At 31.6% G+C, this 15,709-nt stretch overlaps 1 protein-coding gene across 1 annotated transcript; it reads left to right on the top strand.

Annotated features, from left to right (window-relative positions):
* The first annotated feature begins 1,886 nt into the window (after positions 1–1,886).
* On the top strand, positions 1,887–15,138 carry LOC131622350 (M phase phosphoprotein 10-like). Its single transcript, XM_058893380.1, has 13 exons — positions 1,887–1,901; positions 8,019–8,606; positions 8,723–8,793; positions 12,654–12,755; positions 12,970–13,072; positions 13,180–13,317; positions 13,975–14,043; positions 14,141–14,182; positions 14,291–14,359; positions 14,540–14,611; positions 14,707–14,760; positions 14,859–15,000; positions 15,092–15,138. The coding sequence occupies exons 1-13, from the start codon at positions 1,887–1,889 to the stop codon at positions 15,136–15,138; spliced, it is 1,512 nt and encodes a 503-aa protein (XP_058749363.1).
* The last annotated feature ends 571 nt before the right edge of the window (positions 15,139–15,709 follow it).

The raw sequence follows: 15,709 nt of genomic DNA on the forward strand, positions 1-15,709 counted from the left end.
TAAGGGGAGAGAGAAAAAATATTTAAAAAGGAATGGGAATACGTAAGAGGGTGAGGGTGGGGCTTTAACAGAGAGTGTAGCAGTGAGAGGGTGAGGCTGTAACAGAGGGTGTAGTAGTAGCAGTAGTTTCAAAAAGTCTAAGTCTTAACAGGTCAAATCAAGTCAATCAATATTTTAAAAGTATAAATATAATAGTAAATAGGAACAGGGCATTATTGTTGTCAAATAGAAACTATGCTTAGGTAACAATGAAATTGTAAAATAATAAAAATGGGATAGAACCAAAAACACTTAAGAATAGTTAAATTCACTACCAAAAAAAAACTAAATTATTAATGGAAGTAAAAAATTGTAAAATTTAAAATAAATGGACCAAAAGTATATTTAAATTTAGATTAAATTATTCTAGGTTTATTATATTCTCAAAAAGTAGATTTATTATTCTAGGTTTATTAACCTAGGTTTATTATTCTAGGTTTATTAAAAGTCTATTTTATTTTATTAAATAGAGTTGTCAAAACTTATACTATAAAACAAGTTGTCTCCGGCCACGTGATTTAGTGACGTAAAATTCACGTGGCTAAAAAGGAGGGTTGCGACGTGAAAATTAAGTCACTAAATATTTTAAAAAAATTAGTTGTGACATGTATTTCACGTCAGTAACTAAAATTCAAAAATAAAAAATTTGAGTGGAAAAGATTGATCGGTTGAATTGATTGGGCCGACAACTTTAATATTTATAGCGTGATTTTCACGTGACAAGTTTCTGACACACATACATTTGTGGCGTGATTTTCACGAGACAAATTTCCTCTTTCCCACACATTATCAGTTTTCTCTTCTTCTTTTTCCACCATTTTCCATTTTTCCTTCTTCTTCTTTCTCCCCTTCATTATTTTTCTTCTTGTTCTTCTTTATTTGTTGACAAAGACTCAAGAACTTGATTTCTTCACTATAAGGTATGTATTGTTTGATTTTTTGTCGGTTAATTTTTTCACTAAAAATATATCGAGTTGTGGGTTATTTGCTTTTTTTTATATGTATTGTTGTTATATTTATATAAATATGTTTAATAATTTTTTAATTTTTAATTTTTAGTTTTTAATTCTTATATATATATATATATATATATATATATATATATATATATATATATATATATATATATATATATATATTTAAAATCAGAATAAATAATTTATTTGTTGTGTTTAATCCGAAAAATTTTAGTTTTTAATTTCTTGAATTTAATAAATATGTTTAATTATTTCTTTATATTAATTTATATATATATATATATATATATATATATATATATATATATATATATATATATATATATATATATATATTCAAAATAAATAATATATACTATTTATTTATATTAATTTATAACCCAAAATTATTAATTCTTATATATTAAAAAATAATATGTAATATAAATTTTTTATAATATTAAATCTATGTAGATATTTGTGGCGTGATTTTCACGTGACAAGTTTGTGCAGTGATTTTCACCTGACAAATTTCTGACACATACTAGACCAAGGTTGCAACCAATGTAGAATGTTGTGTCATGAAAATCACGTGACAAAGTGTTACAACGTGAAAATCATGTTGCAACTTTGTGGCGTGAATTTCACGTGGCAACTGAGTTGCCACAAACGCTCATGCCGCATGATTTTTCACGTTGCTAAATGATGGTTGTGGCGTAATTTTTTATTTTGTGGCTTGAAAATCACGTGGCTAATGACAATTTTTTTAGTGGTATACACTACAAGAAAACAACGATTTAGCGTCGGCCAAAAGCCCTCGCTAACATACAAAAAACCGACGCTACATCAACTTAGTGTCAGCTTTATTTCGGTGTCGTGGCCGACTCTCTAATGTCGGAAGCTACTGTAGCGTCAATCCTAACGAACCTCGGGATTTTTATTGTCGAGTCAAATTTAAAAAAGCTATTAGGATATGAACTCAATATATTAGTCGAGTTTGTTCTTAGACGAGTTGTAGGCTATCCGATCTTAAATAAGTCATTTATTTATTGTTTTTAATAAAAAATAAAAATATCATAATATTTATTAGTATATAACTTTAAATTATAAATATTTTAAATACTATATTATTTAAAAATATACAATAAAATGTTTTAAAACTAAATAATGCATAGAAATTTTCAAAATAACACATAACTATCTATCATAGTAATACAAACTAATGGCTACCTTCTGGCTCACATAGAATACTCCTAATTAGGGGTGGAAAAATGGGCTCGGTCCGTTGGACATATTCATTTTGTCAGCATTTTCGTACGGGGTGGAACAAGAATTTAGACTTGCACCTTCTAAAGTGCTTGTCCGACCCATTTTTGGTGGATATTCACTACAACAAATAACACTGTTTATGACGAAACTTTCATCACGTACGATAAAAAATGCCGATACATGTGACCGGAGCGCTTTGTTTTATTTAAATAATAATAATAATAAATCAATTACCTCAGATTTAAATAAAACTGACATAAATATATGCTCAGGATTTGAGGTTTTATTCTCAGCTCCTTTTATTTAATGTTTTATATGGAACCAAAAAGGCGTCTTTATTTTTTTTAGATTTTACTACGGATATGTTACCTCAGTTTTTCTGTAAAACCAAGATAAAAACTCCCTAGTTTTTTTATTTTTTTTCAACAAAAAAGGAGCCTTTATTTTTTTTGTAGATTTTACGTCAGCTATGTTACCTCGATTTTTAGATTAAACGAGATAAATACTCTTATCTTTTTATTTTCTAAGTGTATATCTAAACTACTTTTCGAGCCCTAACAAAAGAACACTAATTATCCAACCAACAGAAAAACACTTCTTCTCCAAAGAGTCATAGCGAACGAAAAAACTCTCTCACCAGTATGTTATTATTATTGTTGTTGTTGTTATTCTCCATTACTGTTGTTGTTGTTGTTGAGAAGCATTACTTTGGTAGTTTTAGGTTTTGGTTTTAGTGTTTTGGATGTTTAACGTACAAACTGCCTCAAGAATCAATGAATATGGGAAAGACAACAAGATAATTTACTGCAAGTTATAATTTTTATGTATAATACATTTCCTTTATTTTTGTTTTGGTTTTATTCATATTTAGTAGCAAATAACCATAGGATGAAAGCTGATAGATTAGTGTGTATGAAACCATATAATGAAACCCCTAAATTAGTTGTAACCTTAAGCTGATAGATAAAAAATTATAGAATAAAACTTTCATTAAATAAAATTACAAAAATGACATTTTTTACTAATCACAATTCTCTGGATGAGAGAAGTTTGACCAAGTATAATATGCTTTATCATCATCAGAATTGATGATGACTAGCCTTTTCACCTTTCTTCTTCTTGATCTCCTCTTCCTGAGAGCTCTCCTGGGTCTCAAAGGTTCGATTGTAGAGTTTCTTTCAACGACTTTGACCTCTACACCCACAACAACTTCTATTCTCTCAACATTGGATGAAGTACTCAGTTTTTGTTTTGCTTCTTCTTCTTCTTTGATTTCTTTGGATAAAGTTTGAACAGAAGTACTCATTTTGATTCTTCCTCTTTTCTGATTTCTCTGGATGAAGTTCTTTCGCTTTTATATTGATTCTTCTGATTCTTCCTCTTTTTTATCTTTGAAAGTATAAAAGCTAAAAGATTTCACGCATGTCAAGTTTCCTTCTAATTATTGCTTCTTTAATTCACCATGTTTTCTTATCTTGGAAGTTGTAAAGATCTTCTGGTAAACTAGCTACCTTGAACTGTTGAATGATTACATCTCTTTGTCTTTTCAAATTTGTTTTCCCCTTCTTTGATATTCCTTCCACTTCTTCTTACACATAATTTGATATCATGATGCGTACATTGTAGGTTGTTTGGTTCCTAATGAATTGTGTCATTGATGTTATTCTTGTTTTTGTTAATTTTGTTCTTGTTGTTGTTATCCTCTATTACTGTTGTTCGTGTTGTTGTTCTCCAGCCAGTTCTAAAAATAATAAAAACGTTGATGTTGGGAATCAAACCTACTTGCAATTAACTTTACCCCTCTGCATTTTAATAACCGAGGTGATAAGCGGTAGCTTTTCATGACGTCCTTCGTTACCTAGCTTTTGTAGCCGAGGTCAAACGATTTCGCGTCTGACGTTAGATATGTTTTTTGTAGTAGTGATTTATGGGCGCGGGGGTTAACATAGTGCAAGCAAGTCCGCCTCTCCTCGTCCTCACTTTTTACGTGGAAAACCAAGGTTTTAGACTAGCTTTCCCGCCCGCCCCATTTTTTTGTGAGCTTGTGCGGAGCGAGTCAAAATGGGATGAACATGCCCCTTTGCCACCCCTACTCCAAATGGGATCCATAACTATAAGAGCATTGCTTAATACACTCTTAGTGGTGCTCAGACGCCTCCGTGAAAAACCATAAATGCCCCTAAAACACGGAGATTCACTTCCAGGCGCACCCAAAAGTCCACACCACATGTGACATCACTTCATAAGCGAGCCACCATTATTTTGTCATAAATTAGTACAAAAGTGTATCTCTCTAAAAACTATGAAAATATACCTACGAACGCGTTTTGAGTGATATTAATGCGCCAGATCTCCCCTTCCTCATTTTCATCTGAACTTACTCTAAAAAAATAAAAATCCTCGTGAGAAACCCCATTTTCTCAATTTTCAACCTTTCTCACAACTTCTACTACATTATGCCTAATCTAAGAGCTTTCTTAATCTCGAATCCAGTCCATTCAATGAAAGAGCTTCTACTTCCATATTTGATACGTTTTTTCATTTCATCCCTTTTTTTTATTTGTGATGCATATATTACTTAAATATGTTGTTTAAGGTACGTTAGGTTGTAGTTACACTCATAATACGTAGTTTATTGAGGCATGGATTGAATTTTTTTGATGTTTATAGCTTAAGGTATGTTAGGTTTATGCATTTTCTGCCGTTTTGGTGTTTCTTGTTTTACGGAAGTGCACTTCTGTATTTTGTCTGAATTTTATTTTTCTGAGTTACGAAAGTGCACTGCCATATTTTGTCTGCATCTCCTTAACTTGTTTGATTTTGCATGTCTGTCATATAGGTTTGAATTCTAATTTTTTATAGGATTTTTCTGGTTTAATTATAGGTCAAATGGTTGACAATCAAAATAGATTGAGGCACAATATAGTGTCCCATCATGCATTTATTTATAGGGATTTACCAGTTGGTGTCAGTTCATTTGATCCAGAAGCGTCCACTTCTGAGGTTCAGGTGTCTGCGACTTCGTCTTCCCAGAGGTACATGTCATCAGATGCTGCCCCTAAAGTCCATTTTTATCAGTCTGCTGCTGTTCTTGAAGTTTTTCGTGGAGGCCCCTATGACATATCACTACTTTCTTTGTATGCATACCTTGCTTCTAGGAACGTGTGGGATGGAGGGGTAAAATAATTTTATGTTTATTCTTTTAAACATATGTGTTATAATATTTGAACTTTATGAAGATGATTTATTTTTTACAATACCGTGAGACTTTGAAATGCATCAACCACGATAGGAAGATTGCAAAGTTGCAGCAACCTGAAAAGCAATAGTTCCATGATGTCATGTAACTACCCAAGTTGTAAGGTTTATGAATAACTGATTATACTATTATCAACCATGGTATATTATCAACTTTTTTGGAAAGATGACACTCAGATATGCCACCTTTTCATATTCTGATTGGTGAAATATCCATCGCACTTGATGATGTATTATCTTTACTACATCTTCCAATCAAGGGAAGATTATTAAACCATTTTCAGACATGGATCATCTCCCACTTTCCATGCATCCCTGGATGGTCATATGAACATGAATATAATATGGTTTGACCACATGCTTTCTCCTTCATCTCACTTAGAGGGAATTAGGCGATCGAGCCGTTCCAAGTATTTCTTGACTGCGTTTTCACAACTGATATACGCTACACACTGTACGAAGATCACTGTCAGACGCGTCCGTTGGATGACTTAATCTTCTTCTCCAGATGGTTGTCTTGTGGGTTACACATGATTTATCCAAATCTTTTTGAGCAAGTTATGCACCAGTTTGGGTTTCAACAAGGTATTCCAAGAGACCCATCCATATCTCCTCCTTCCACTGTCGTTTGAGAGATGTTCGTGTGATGTTTAATGATATCTATGATCATCTAGTACTAGAAGAAACACGAAGTGTGCCAATTCCTTAGCCTTGAAGTATTAACAATGATATTTTAGAGTGTCACATCCTTACATGATACCCAGATGCTCAGAGAGATCCATCTAGGACAGTTCATCAGGAGATATTAGATGGGGAGTAAGGTAGGGTAGATCTTATTGTTGATGTGTTACCTGCATGTCAGCATATTATGGCTATTGCACAAACAAGTATAAAGAGAAGAGAGTTTCCGGAAGGCTCTCAAATGAGGGTCATTTTTAGACTACGTCATTCTATCTAAAGCACAAATTGTCTTATGGTATAAGAGGTAGAGAAAGAATAAGGGGTCAGATATAATGAATAATTCACTTTTATTTGTATTTTGATAATATTTATATTATGGTTTGTAATTTGTCAACAATAATGATGTTTGATTATGGATTTTAATTATTAATATATTACATTTTAATTGAATTACTTAAATACATGATTTAATTGAATAACAATTATGTATATTTTACTTAGTATAAATGACCTAAAATGTAAGATTTTTAAAAAAATGTCAAATTTATAACAAACAGTCTTATTAGAAAAGTATAATTTTGAATTATTACTTGAGTTGTAAATTAAAAACTACCATATCAAAATAATATGCCCATTAGTTATTACGAAAGTGTACATACAAATTAACCCTTCAATATATATGAAGATAAACTTTAAGACTAATTTTTAACAAAATAGAATGTGTGACTCACTCAAGAATGAATGTGTTGTATTTTAGGTGGTACGAAAATATACTTCTAAATTTTAAAAGGATAATTTTATATTTTTTTTTAAAAATTGACTCACTGTCTTGTATTTAGGTTTGAACATCCTAATATTCACATTCAATATACTCTTTGCTTATAAAGAAACGATAACACCAACCCAAGAGTACCAACCCACTTTTAAAAACAGACAAAATAATTATACACCAACTCTAATTTTAAATGACTAATTAATGCTAACATTTACCCAAAAACATAAGTTAATAGTAACATATTTGCAATATATTTTCTTAAAATACGTGCATTAATATTTTAAATTTAAATTATTATGTTATTCAAAACAAATTTTTTAATTTAAGTGTTGCTTTCGAAGGGTGTTCTATTGCTTTCGAGGTGTTGATTTATAATTCACCTCTTATTGAGGCTCCTTCGAATTCAGGACCTCAAGGAGAGCATATCCTTGAGACCCAAGCATTCTCCCACTAGGCCAACCCTACCAAGACTTATTTTAAAATTCAAAATATACTCCCTCCGGTCTTAAATATAAGCAACAAAAAAAAATTTCTATGGTCTTATATATAAGCGCAAAAAAATCAATATTTATTACATTCAATGTCACTATTCCAAATATACCCCTACAATTTTTTACCTTTTAAATGTTTGCAACAATTTCCAAAGCAAAAAATAGGGGTAGAATTAGAAAGAGATTAAGAATTAAATGCATTGAGACATTCTCCTTAAATGAATTAGAAAGAGTGTATTTTATTGGGCTTGACTATCACCCATATCAATAGGTTCATAGTTTCACTCTTAAAGATAGATTGTATTTAAAAAGAAATAAAGATTTTGAACGCTTGCTATTTTCGTGTAACCAAAACCCTAAAACCACTCCACTTATTATATTATCGTCTAACCAAAACCCTAAAACCACCCAAATTATTATATTATCGTGTAACCAAGACCTTAAAACCACCCAACTTAGTATTATATTGTCGTGTAACCAAAACCCTAAAACCACCAATCTCCATCTCTGAAGGGAAGAGAAATACAAAACACCGCATTCATGGCGAAGGATTCTGGCGTTGAAGCCCTACTGTGCCTGAAAGAAAACCCACCTTCATTCCTTGTACCAAATCCAACCCTATCTGAGACTGCTCGTGCTGCATCCAAACACCTATTCTCCTCCCTCGGACCCTTCTCCTCAAAATCACCACTGCACCAACTCCTCACCGACGGCTACGATGCTGAGCAGATTTGGCATCAAATTGATCTCCAATCACAGCCGCTATTATCCACTCTTCGCCGTCGGTTGAATCAGCTAGTAAAAAATCCTGAAGAAATTGCGCAGTTGAAGGTTCCTTTGGACGGTGCTAACAAGGCGGAGCCAAAGGAGCAAGAAAGGTGGAGAGGAGAAAGTGGCGGTTTTGATGAGGGATTGGATGAAGCTGATGAAGACGAGGATGATTTTGAAGGGTTAGAAGATGAGATGGAAAAAGGAGAAACTGAAGCAGAAGAGGAGAATGATGAAGAAGAGAAAGGTGAAGGTGGCAGCATTGAAGATAAATTTATGAAAATAGATGAATTGAATGATTATTTACAAAAAGAGGAAGATAATTACGAGAAGGGTGAGGACAGTGAAGATGATGACAACCTTGAGAAGGTAAAATTGATTGCTCTTTGCTTGGTTGTTATTGGATACTGATTTTGTTAAGTTGTTATTTCCATATTGGTTTCTGAGACACTTTCATTATATTTATACAGGCTGGTGATTTTGAGATTGATGATGATGAGGATGATAATGATGAAGAAAATGTAGAAGATATAGAAGCACAAGCCATATATGCAAGGTATTTAACTATTTATATATTTAGTTTCCTATTCCTATAAACTAAAAATAGATTTGAATGTTGATTTAAAGCTTACAACTTAGAGCTCGTTTGTTTTGGCTTTTTTTAAAAATGATTTTTATAGTGTTATATAATTTTGAGAAAAAAAATTTTACAAAGAAACTTTTCATAAAAGCTTCAAATGAAAATTTTGTTTAAATAGTTATTCTTAAAATGTGATTTTAGGTATTTCATCTATTTTTGGGAAAAAAATTTGGATATCAAAATTTCAAAAAATCATTTAATTTTGAAGTTATTTCAAATAGATTTTCATAAAAATCATTTTTAAAATACAACTTTTTGAAAAAAGAGCGATTTTAACTAAATTTTGGTCATCAACAATGTATCACTAGTGCAGAAAGTACTTTTTACATCGGGCGAAAAATACTTTTTACATCGGGCGATGTAATAAGTCTGAGACATTTTACATCGGGCCATGACCCGATGTGAAAAATTAACATACCACATCGGGCGAATTCAAATGTCTGATGTGAAAAATAGTACAATTATTTTATAAAAAAAAATATATGACATATTTTACATCGGTTTTCATAATGGCCGATGTAATAGATAGTTTTTACATCGGTTTTCAACTTTGACCGATGTAATAGACTTGTTTTTACATCGGTTTTTATAATGCCCGATGTAATACGTTTTCTGCTTTTAAGCATATAGTAGTTTTTTCCCTATTTTTCCTATTTTTACCTGTAATTTTTTTTTACCTACAATACGTAAATAACAATATAGAGTTATATGATTTTTTTTCATATAATGGCTGTTAATTCTGTTGGATCGTCAAATACCTACAATACGCAAATAACAATAGAGTTATTCTTTGAAAATTCACATTAAGTTGCAAAACACAAAGTAAATAACAAAGTAAAATCGTTTTTATTACCTGCATCCAAGACTCGGTGGGATGAAACCATGTAGCCCTTTTTCTATTGCCATAAGTATATTCTACAACTATGTCTCATTTAATTGCACAAGATTGGAGATTTTCCTGTTAGAATTGATAGACAACAAGTTTTGTAGATTTTAAAAAGAATAAATTAAGAGTAATAAAAATCAAACTCTAAATAGGTGAAACAAACCTATCATGTTAAGTATGTTACTAAGAAAAAAAATAAAACTTTACATCCTGGCTTCAAATTATTTGCATGAAAATTGAATGCCTTATCAATTAAACTACACCAAGAGTTTTATCATGCATTTAAATTAAACTACGCATGTTTTCATCTTAAAACAATTAAGTACAGGGAACCATATCGCAAAAAAAAAAAGAAGGAAAGCGAGCTATGCATGATTTCATCCTAAAACAAAGGCTATGGTACATCAACACACCAATCTTCACTTGATATACTAGCAGACTTAGGAATATGACTACAAGTTCCTATATTGATACTTCTTGCATGCATTCATAAGACAAAGAAATGAATGAAATTAGCATCCATTAGAACACATAACTATTGGTTTCCATCAGTAGAAATATTTCATCTCCAATAATCAAATCAACTCCATGTATTCCAAATTCCTAATGCATGTCATACTAGTTTCCATCAGTAGAAATATTTCATCTCCAATAATCAAATCAACTCCATGTATTCCAAATTCCTAATGCATGTCATACTCACATAGCAACAAAACATATAAAAAACACAAATTACAACTAAGGTTTCAATGAATCATAGATCTAAACATGGAATCGTGTATTTCCTCACTTCGAGACAACAACAAGTAACTTTAATAATCAATCTAAAACAAACATCCAAGACACAGATACATTAAATTACCGATAATAGTTTCACCACAAACAAATCAACAAAACACGAGTCAAAAAAGTTACCCATACGACGTGATTACTTTCTCGAAGCCAAACAGCTGAGCTAGGAATAGATTTGGCATCAAAGTTATTGATGTGAGCGTGGCGGTGTTGTTGGATTCAGTGCAGGCGGAGCTCACGGTTGCGGGAGGAGTGCTAATATACATGGTTGTTGAAATTGTCTCAAATATTCAACTAAGAATTTATAGATCCAATGTTGTTAACTATGCCCCATAAAAAGCATACCTTAATTGATGAGGCATACAATGAAGATTCCCTAGGCTCTATAACCGGTTTTTTGTATTTGCAAATTCTCTCCCATATTGATGCTGAATTTTCATTACTCTGAAAATAACAAACTGCGAGACAATGTGAAATGAGCAGAGAGTGAACAAATTTAACTTTTCATAGGGCATACCATGCTTTTCCAGCACCCTATGCTTTGCTCCAAAAGGTAATAAGATGGAAAGAATACAAGAAGTCCATCAGGAACAATACGAGTCAAATTTATTGTAAAAAAGGTAAAGTTATGGAAATCAGTAATAGTTCCCAAATAGCAAACACAATAATTTTACCACAATCTTGTACTACAGTAATGTAAATGGGTATGGAAAAAATGATTATAATCATCAAAGTAAAAGGACGCCCACACGTTCCTCCCCCATTTCTCAGTGGCAGCAAGAACTTTGGTTTCATAATCACCATAAGGTTTTGCCATTGAGATAAATCTCATTTGCCATTGAGATAAATCTCTTCCAGCCCCATTGATGAAGAACCTGTAGACTGCACAACAAAATACTTAACCATGGTAGACAACCAAACCAAAAACCTTTGAAGAAAGAACAAAGCAAGAAAATACAGAAGCTTTGTCAAGCCATAAGGTTTGAGAAAGTCAATCTAGAAGAAAACGCAAGACGAAGGGGAGAAATTGACGCGAAATGCAGAATAGAAGAAAGAGCAGAAATACCTGGGGTTTCACGGTGGCCAGAAATCGCAGTCGCCACGCCGACATAGTTGAAGCTCGGTTCTGTTGTGATAATGTCCATACATTGCACGCCTTGAATCTTAGTTGTTTCGCTTGAATTCATGGATTTTAGAACTTAGGGTTTCGAACGTGATTTCTTCGATCCAGTAGGAATACAGAAACATTGGACCGGTTTCAAGAGTGTTGTGGTGAAAGGGAGAATGGAGAGAGAACGGCGGAGAGAGAACGACGAGGAGTATCGGCGGAGGGAGAACAGAGAGTAATAGCAGAGGGAGGACGAAGGGAGAACAACGGAGGGAGTTGGAGAGTACGAGTGTTTATGTTGGGAGAGGGAAGAAAGGGTTTGTGTTTGAGAAGAAATGGGTTTGTTTTTGTGAAATGGGTTTGGGTTTTCACATCAGTGGAGGGAGTTACCCGATGTAAAGGCCTACCACTCTCATCGGGGAAACGGAATACCCGATGTGAAATCCATTATATCAAAAATTTGGAATATTTACAATATTGCCACCGTGTTTTTACAATAGACTTTTCACATCAGTGCAAAGTAATACCCGATGTGAAATCCCTTATAACAAAAATTTACAATATTTACAATACTGCCACCGTGTTATATTTTTTCTTAAATCAAATATTTTTCATATCATTGGAAATAAATACCTGATGTAAAATATCTTGACAAATATTTTTCCTATCATAGATTTTGAAACCTGATGTAAAATCTTTTTCTGAAATGTCATTTTTTTTGTAGTGTATGTTTATGTTATAGGATGTAAAAATTAGTGTTTCATTTTAGAAAAAACAAATATAAATAAACTTGTAATTTTTTGAAAAACAATTTTGAAAAATCTGTTTTTAAAAATACAAAAAAAAAATCTATTTTTTTAAAACTGAAGCAAACTGAGTCTTAATCAATGCTTTAAATTGATTCACGCCAGTTTAACTATCTATATGCGCCTTCAGAAAAGTTTATTTGTATGTTTATGTGGGGTTTATTTTTTCATTTGCTGCTTTCAGGTACGATGACTTCTTTGGACGTAAAAAAGAAAAGGGCTCAAAAAGAAAACAACAATTGCTAGAGGATAAAAAAGAAAAGGCCTCAAAAAGCAAAGAACAATTGCTTGAGAATAAAAAAGAAAAGGGCTCAAAAAGAAAACAACAATTGCCTGAAAAAACTGAAGATTTTGATGTTGAAGATGACATGGAATCTGACAAACAGGTATTTCGGCGTGTCTCGGTGTTTATACACACACATGATTCTGGTGCAAAGATGTTTATTTTTAAAACTAAAGTTTCTTGTTATGATATTTTACTGGTGTATGTAGAAGATAAGGACCTCTTCTAGCCATGAAAAGCAGCTGGAAAAAATTCAATCCAACATAAAGCTGATGGAGAAAGCTAACATAGAGCCAAAAACTTGGACTATGCTGGGCGAGGTAATATCACATTCCCCTATTTTTGTATCTGTCCTTTTATAAGTTACATATGTAGAACATTTCTGTTAATCAGTTATTGTATTCTTCTATTATTGATTTTATAACAGGTAACAGCTTCAAAGAGACCCGTGAATAGTGCTTTGGAAGTTGATCTTGACTTTCAGCATAACGTGAGACCTCCTCCTGTAATCACTGAGGACATCAATTCTTCAATTGAGGAAATGATCAAGAAAAGGATTATTGAGGTAAGTTATTGTTCCATGATGACATGATTTTCAATTATACTTCAAGAAAAGGATTTTCTATTTATTAATTAATAAAATTACTCAAATAACCTTAATTTTGACTCCAAAATATATTTTAATGACTTAACAATTTTAATTAATAAGATTATTAGTTTCAATTTAATAATTTTTTTATAGATTATAATAATTAAATAAATAATAAATAACAAAATATTGATTAATAATAATAAATAAATAATTCTAATGTTGACTCCAAAATATATTTCAATGACTTAACAACTTTATTTAATAAAATTAATAAGATAAGCAACATACTATTTATTTCTTAGTTTTAACTAAGACTAACAACAAGTAACCTACCAACTGTTATAATTATGGCATTACTAAGATACGCACATAAATCATTAGTGTTAGGAACAACCAATAAGAAAAGAGAAAATTTTAAATTTATTTAAAATTTAACTTCTTTTTTAATTGGATTCATGGGGTGGTTGTGATTGAGTAGGAGAGAGAAAAAAAATATTTTTTATTTTTAATTAATAAATTTTTTTGATTGGTTGTTTGTAAAGCCACTTGTTATGTTTGTGTTCATGTAAGTATTTTTCACAAAGATCACACTATCTTTGTTTCTTATCTATTCACTTGTTTCTCTTTCAGGGGAGGTTTGATGATGTTAAAAGAACTCCTAAATTGCCATTGAAAGCGCCTCAGGAAGTTAGAGAATTGGTAAAATTTATTTAACAGAATAAATAGACTTTGAACTTCAACTTGCTAACTTTAAATTATGTAACTAATTTGTGCACATCATTGCCATTTAATACAGGATGATAATAAAAGTAAGCAGGGTCTAGCAGAAATTTATGAGGTATGTATTTCTGGACTGTATTTGAACACTTGAAATTGTATTTGACTTGCAGTTCCTTGTCATACATTTTGTTTTTTTTTTTTGTGATTTTCCTCATGTTTTTTACAGCAAGAATATGTTCAAAAGATTCACCCCACTTCAGCTCCGTTGTCACACCAAGATAAACTAAAAAATCAGGTGCAACACTTGATTCCTTTACTTCATTTCTACCACTATTTAATCTTTTCATCTTTTGGTTGAGTTTTATTTCTCAGGTAGTTGAAGTACGTACCCATGTACTGGCTCTGAATTAGGTTGTGTTGTTATTCTTTTTCAATTTTGCTACACACTTGATATTGTGCCTTTACTTGTGGTCAGGCAAGCATGTTGTTTAAGAAGATCTCTCTGAAAATGGACGCCCTTACTCATTTCAACTTTGCTCCAAAACCTGTATGACATCAACATTCCTATTTTCTCTTAATAGACAATATATGATAACATTTAAATTTTCATGTCTTTTTATTTTCCTTAAATTAATTTCACAGGTTATAGAGGACATGTCCTTTGAAAGAAAAGTACCTGCTCTGGCAATGGAAGAAGTAAAATTCTACTTCTACTTTATAGTTACTTACAATGCACTATACTTTTCATGGATGATTGCTTGTTACTTACAATGTACTATACTTTTCATGGATAGATTGCTCCTGTGGCTGTTTCAAATGCTGCTATGATGGCCCCTGAGGAGATTTTTTATGGTAAGGGAGATGTTAAGGAAGAAGCAGAACTTACACAGACAGAGAGGAAAAGGAGGAGAGCTAATAAGAAAAGAAAATTTAAAGGTATGATTGGTTAGACATAGGAAGTATTCTATGGTCTTCAATACTTCCAATTCACTTTCCATTATTAATAAACAAAGTTTTATGGTTACAGCTGAGGCAACAGAAAGGTCGGAAAAGAAGGCGAAGTTGGAAAAGTAGTCAGACCTTCAAAAATGATTGGTGTTATTTGTACCTAAAAGCAAAAGCAATTAATGAAAGTAGTTAGAGTGTTCTCTATGGTTGACTATATCTAGTTCTTAAATACTGTACATTCTATCCATCACAAAAAATTAAATATTGTACATTCTACCAATTAAATGATTTCATTTAATTTTAACACATTTAATTATTTATTAAATATTAGTACATTTGTTTGTTATTTTCAAAAGCATTTTACACAGAAGGTAACCTTATCCAATTTTTTGAGTTGGGTAGATAAGAATTCACGTCTTAAATATATTTTTTTTCTTAATGATTTTTTGTTTTTAGTAAATCTAGGTCTTGAATGTACTTTTTATTTAATTATAGTCTCTAACTAGTAACGACATGAGAAAATAATAATTGAAGGTATAATTAATAAAAAAAAATTTTGATCAGTAATTTCATATCCCGTTAATAATCAATATTTTGATCAACAAATTCATGTTCCGTTAATAATCAATTTAGCCATTAATAATATACTTCCTCTGTCTCAAAATAATTGTTCATTTATATTAATAATAATAATAAT

Source organism: Vicia villosa, unplaced genomic scaffold, assembly GCF_029867415.1.
Source record: "Vicia villosa cultivar HV-30 ecotype Madison, WI unplaced genomic scaffold, Vvil1.0 ctg.000029F_1_1_2_unsc, whole genome shotgun sequence".
In the NCBI taxonomy this organism is placed as follows: Eukaryota; Viridiplantae; Streptophyta; class Magnoliopsida; order Fabales; family Fabaceae; genus Vicia; species Vicia villosa.